Here is a 6,000-nt window from a genome sequence, read left to right on the forward strand (position 1 = left end):
TAAGGTTCTACATTAAGAATTAATTGTCCCACACTAATACATTGGTGGAGGACAGGGATTACTTCCCCAAAAAAAATGGTTCAAACTGCTCTGAGCACTATGGGACTTAACATCTGAGGTCATTAGTCCCCTAGAACTTAGAACTACTTAAACCTAACTAACCTAAGGACATCACACACAACCATTCCCGAGGTAGTAATCGAACCTGCGAACGTAGCGGTCGAGCGGTTTCAGGCTGAAGCGTCTAGAACCGTTCGGCGATTACTTCCCACAGTTAACTAAGATACACCAAGTATCTCGTGTGGTCCCGCCTCAAAATAAACGAGTTGTCACCCAATAGCTTAAGTGAAACGTAGTATTAATGAATAGTGTCGTCTGCTTAGCGATACTTGGTACAACGTTAAGAATCATATAACCCGCGCTATAGAACAGGCTGTAGTTGTGCCATAGTGTAGCGACTGGTTGTGGTAGTGGGATTATGTTACCAGTAATCCTCCTATCTTGCTATTGACAGCTTTCACGGGTAGTTACTTTTTTTTATTATCCGTTTTTGCTGCCTCTGGTTGGACGTGTTTGTTTATCAGTCGGTCCGTGTCGATCGGCAAATTTGTGAGAAACTGCAAATTTGTTATTACGGCGTCAAGGACGCCGTTCATCAGAGACTGAATTACGTTACTGAAGACCATCTCTTTTTGTACTTCAGGCGGATGTGCTTGTTTGAAAATATTTTGCTGGATTTTAATTAATTTTTAAAACTGTTGCAATTCATACGCTTTCTTGTTTTGTGCTGCCACTGAATGATTAAAATGCTTCCACCTGTCAAATTTGCAACATTGCTGTAAGGCTTGTGTCGCTTAGGAAAGGCCATATTTTTTATACAGTCCTCTGTTTCAAAATAAACAGTTTGTCGTGTCTGGCTGCAATCCACCCACAGCCATTCCACAGCTGCGTCGTCACTGGCCCCAGAGAACGGGAACCAGACGTCTCGAAGGCAAAGGCGGAATAATTTTCTATTAAAGAGTTAAATATAAGAAAAAGCCCGGTTGATTATCAGTTAATAAAACCCGGTTCTGCATTCTCAAATCGCGGTACATGACACAGTAGATAGGACTTACGTTTTGGTATTTGGAAGAGAAAGGTCTTGACCGATATTTCGTGCATAGATCTTGCCACAACGAAAAACTTGATTGCCAAATCGCGTGTGACATCCCTGATACACTCTCACCCGTTTTTGATAGTGTGAAACGAGTTGCCCATCCTTGAAACTGTTCGATTTCATATGTTAATGTTATGTGTTAAGAATCACATAAGCCACAGCACTACTCCAGAAGAGAACGGACACCATAGTATAGCCAGCTCATCAGGACATCTGTTGAACATGCTTTGTATTCTGCTAATAAAACGCAGTATTTAGTACGCCTTCCTCACATTATCTACGTGATGGTTCCAATCTATATTTTTCATAATTGTAGCTGCTAGGCATTTAGTTGATTCGGCAAACTTTGAATTTTACGTGATTTATCTTGTAACCGAAATTTAATGAATTTTTTTGGTACCTTAGGGAAGGATCGTTTCAGTGTTCCGTACCTCAGAAAATTGCTTTGTTACCCGTCTGTCCGCCTGTCCGATTGTCAAGACACTTCTTTCTCAGGAACGGGTAGACGTATCAAATTGAAATTTACGGTACGTACTAGGGTCTACGGTCCGTTGTCGGTGTAAGACATTAAGGCTTCTAAGTCAATACAATCAAAAGATACGGCCACCATTTATGTCACATACACTAGCAAAATCACTCATAATAACTCAAACAGTACTGCCCGTTGACCGCGAATAATTGAATATGGCAAAAAGCAAAGTTTCACAGCACAGTCCGTGTATCTGTTTGTCGGTCATTTAAGAAACATTTATCTCAAGAACAGATCGACGTAACAGTTCAAATTTATATCAAGTACTAAGCTCTACGGTCCCTTAACAGCGTATACTATTTATTCTTCTAAGTCAATGCAGTTAAATGATACGGCAATTTATGTAATGCAGTTTGATAGTCCCAAACTGATTAAACTTTATAGGGTACGTCCCGTTGACCAAGAATCATGAAAATAGTCAGGATGCGAGGTTCCACAATGCAAGTAGAGGAAGTAATATGAAAATCGTTGAACAGTAACTAAACGCCATAAAAATATCTTTTTGCCTTCAGCCTCTTTAAAATGGTTCAAATGGCTCTGAGCGCTATGGCACTTAACATCTGAGATGATCAGTCCCCTAGAACTTAGAACTACTTAAGCCTAACTAACCTAAGCACAGCACACACATCTATGCCCGCTGAGGATTCGACCCTGCGACCGTAGCGGTCGCGCGGTTCCAGACTGAAGCGCCTAGAACCGCTCTGCCACACCGGCCAGCTAGCCTTAATAACATACATTGCTTTCGTCATATGTCAAAAGCACAATACAAAAATACTACTGCATACAAAATAAAAGGCAAGGTAGTCATGTTTCGGTAAGTAAATCAAAACTGTTTACTGAATGTTCTCCCGTTATCGTTTCTTGTATGCCTCCACTTGTCTTAGAAACATCTTTAAAGATGCTGATACGGTATTTGAATTCTCCGGACCGGTATCTTTTCCGTAATAAAATCGATAAGCAGCAAAAATATTCGAGTTCTCGATTCCAGGGTGAGATAATCTGTCTGCATGTATTATTAAGTTTGTAATAAGAGGCTGTCTCTTAGGAAGACGAGATGCAAATTTTTAACTGTTTTTAAGACACATAAAGGGAGGGGGGAGAAAAGGTAAACGCTTTGTGGGATAATAGTATCAGAGATTCTGGAAAAAGACGAAGAAGTTGATACTTGGCACTTGTCTACCAAGTCGGGAAACTACCTCAGATTGCCCAACAAATACTACTTAAACTATAGCACATACGCATAGCGCGAGGATTTCAGTATTCTTCCGCTTTCTTCGCGCAAACTATTAGTCCTAGAGAAAAAATGTAATGGACCTTATTTGTAGGAAATTTAATGTATTTTAATTTTGCACCGGAACACATTTTCGCTGGATGGTGCGGTTTTCGAGTTATTCAAGAAAGCGCACAAAAGTGACATCAAATGTGTTTTTGCTCTGAAACTATTCGGAATTGGGCATATTTCCATATGAAGTTTTTTGTTCGGAATTATTATCACCCATTAAGGCACGTACATTTTCTCCTGACTAACATGTATTTTTTGCCTGTAATTTTATATGCATTTTAGATGTTTCGGTATTCATTCTCGCCATAGCTACCTTGTGATCAATAATTCCTGCACCCTTCATTTCGCCCCCTACTTGCTCAGGATTTGTTGTTTCTAAGAGGGCTAGTATAAGCTGTCGCAAATGCTTACACTTCATACGGGCTCCTGAACTAAATGATCAAAATAACTTCCGAAGAAAGCATTACGTAGAATTTCGGACTAAGTTTTATGCCTAATATAGACTTTATATTCAGGTTAAATTCAACCGTGCCGTGCCTCTCATGATAAAATATTTTCGACGAAAATCTTAGTAGTAAATGATGACAATGATAACAGTGAAAATTTCTGCCTGACCGGTACTCGCCTCCGGAGTGGCCAAGTGGTTCTAGGCGCGACAGTCTGCAACCGCACGACCGCTAAGGCGCAGGTTCGAATCGTGCCTCGGGTGTGGATGTGTGTGATGTCCTTAGGCTAGTTAGGTTTAAGTAGTTCTAAGTTCTAGGGGACTGATGACCCTAAAAGTTACGTCCCATAGTACCTCAGAGCCATTTGAACCATTTGAATCGGTACTCGAACCCGAATTTTCCGCTTGCCATCAGCGGTCGTCTTACCATTCTTTTTACGTGTGCAGAATCACTTAATTTTCTGCTAGTCTCTGGGGCACAAGAAAGTGGGACACACAGGAATTAACAGAAGTGGAAGGCATTGTATTTGTTTTGTAATTTTTATTATTATTATGAAATTATGTGTAACACAGAATAAATAAAACTGGGTAAAACAAACGAAAAGTAAATAAAATACCCTCATTTACGGCGTGCTCTTCTATCCCTGGAGGTCGGAAGTAGAATCGATCATAGGCGGGTTAATATCAGAGACGGCCGGAGGGGGACCGGCGCCCTCAACTTCAGGCACTTACCAACTAAGAGGAGGCCTAACAAAGGCCCCTCGAAGATACTTGGCAAATAATGTTCTGTAACGTGGCGTGTGTTCGAGTGCTGCATGGGATGTTTGTAAACAGGTCCAGAAGTCTAGGCGGGATTTTGGCTCAAAGTGGCTCTGAGCACTATGGGACTTAACTTCTGAGGTCATCATTCCCCTAGAACTTTGAACTACTTAAATCTAACTAATCCAAGGACATCACACACATCCATGCCCGAGGCAGGATCGAACCTGCGACCGCAGCGGTCGCGCGGGATTTTGGTCGTTCATGGAATAGGTAACAGATCGCCCACCTCTTGACCCGTGTAATGGCATGATATTTGGCGGCAAAAAACACGTTTGACCTCCGGGTACAGAATTGTATCTGGTCACCTGCTACACGAATCGCCAGACGTTGAGCGAATAGGTGCAAGTCAGACGGTGATCATCAGTGTCGAGCTGCTGGCAAAGGAGACAAAGAGGAAAACCCGATAAACCAATGTTGTGAAATCGCTGTTTTCTGCCAAATTTCCGGTTGACTACGGGATACCAGACTGCCCGGACATCCTTAGGTAAGAGTGATTGGTGGATGGTACTACACAATATGGGCCACCGGATTGAGGGATATTTGATTTCCATCACATTACATGGGACAAGGTGCAATAGTAGGTTTTAAAAATCCTTGCTCTTGGGCGGACACGTACCTGGGAGGATGGTACGTGCGTAACTGTAGTCGACGAGAAAGATCTAAATGTGAGACAAATAAGGAACGATGTAGGCGACAGGCACCGGTGGTGAGGAAGACGTAGGAAGGAGGACACCCAGCAAGCTGTTTGTTTGGGATGTGCCCCACCCGCTCCATTGTCTTCTCATACTACTCAAATGCAAAGCCGCAGCTTGCATAATGACGTTGACGAGTCCGAGGCCACCAGCCGCTGGGGCATGGTACGTATCTCACAACGGACTTTAACATGGAACCATCCGCAAGTTAACAGCAAAGGGCCGACTGAAGGGGCCGCCTAATCGCCGTTCACAGAGAGAGAACCTGCACGATTTGGACCAATTTCGAAGCCAAATAATGATTAAAAAACTCGACGCGTTGAAGTGTGTTTTGTCAGCTCAGGAGGTTCTGACGGACGTGGTTACGGATTATGTGTAACAGACAACGGTAATTCGTCGCTTCTGTGCTTATGACACCATTACGATATCGGTGCACGCTTCACGGCCTGTCCAGAACTTCCACATGTCTTCAACCATGTTTCTATAACCTGTATTCTTACGTCGATTATGTATATTCCCGTATTGGGGAGGCATTTTAATGTGCCCAGTGCTACGGGTGAATACGTTACAGCAAGGCCTGAGCTGTTCAGAAGTAGAATACAATGTTCCTTCAGACTTGCATGCAATATCGTATCGAATAGTACAGATACCTGTAGACAGACATTTGATTTAAAAAAGTAGCAAGGAATATCCAGGATGTGTATTCACTCAGTAGTGGAAAGTTTGTTGTTGTTGTTGCTGTGTGGTACTCACATTTCTCGCAGGGAGTCCCGATAGGGCTGCAACGTCCCCTCCTTGAGAACCTGCATGCCGGCATGGACCACCGTTCTGAAACACCATAAGCGATATTTGTCTTCTGACTGCCAAGCCAAGATAACTGCAGTGTGCGTGCAAAATACAACTACTGATACTGAACAGTAGATCTCGTTCAGGCGTTTCTCAATCAGCCAGTTATGCCCTTACAATTAATGAGACGCGAACATCGACACATGCAGATACAAGGTGTGAACATAAGAAATACTAGTGTAAGACATTTTATTTCAAAATGACACATATTTAGTTATTTTCACTCTC

At 42.5% G+C, this 6,000-nt stretch overlaps 1 protein-coding gene across 1 annotated transcript in view; it reads right to left on the minus strand.

Annotated features, from left to right (window-relative positions):
* Positions 1–5,743, minus strand: part of LOC126353813 (uncharacterized) — a 328,822-nt gene extending 323,079 nt beyond the window's left edge. Inside the window, exon 1 of the mRNA XM_050002966.1 lies at positions 5,680–5,743. Within this exon, the coding sequence (XP_049858923.1) occupies positions 5,680–5,735 (56 nt within the window). The 5' untranslated portion in view covers positions 5,736–5,743. The remainder of the gene's footprint in view (positions 1–5,679) is intronic.
* Between the last annotated feature and the right edge of the window lie 257 nt (positions 5,744–6,000).

Source organism: Schistocerca gregaria, chromosome 1, assembly GCF_023897955.1.
Source record: "Schistocerca gregaria isolate iqSchGreg1 chromosome 1, iqSchGreg1.2, whole genome shotgun sequence".
Taxonomy (NCBI): Eukaryota; Metazoa; Arthropoda; class Insecta; order Orthoptera; family Acrididae; genus Schistocerca; species Schistocerca gregaria.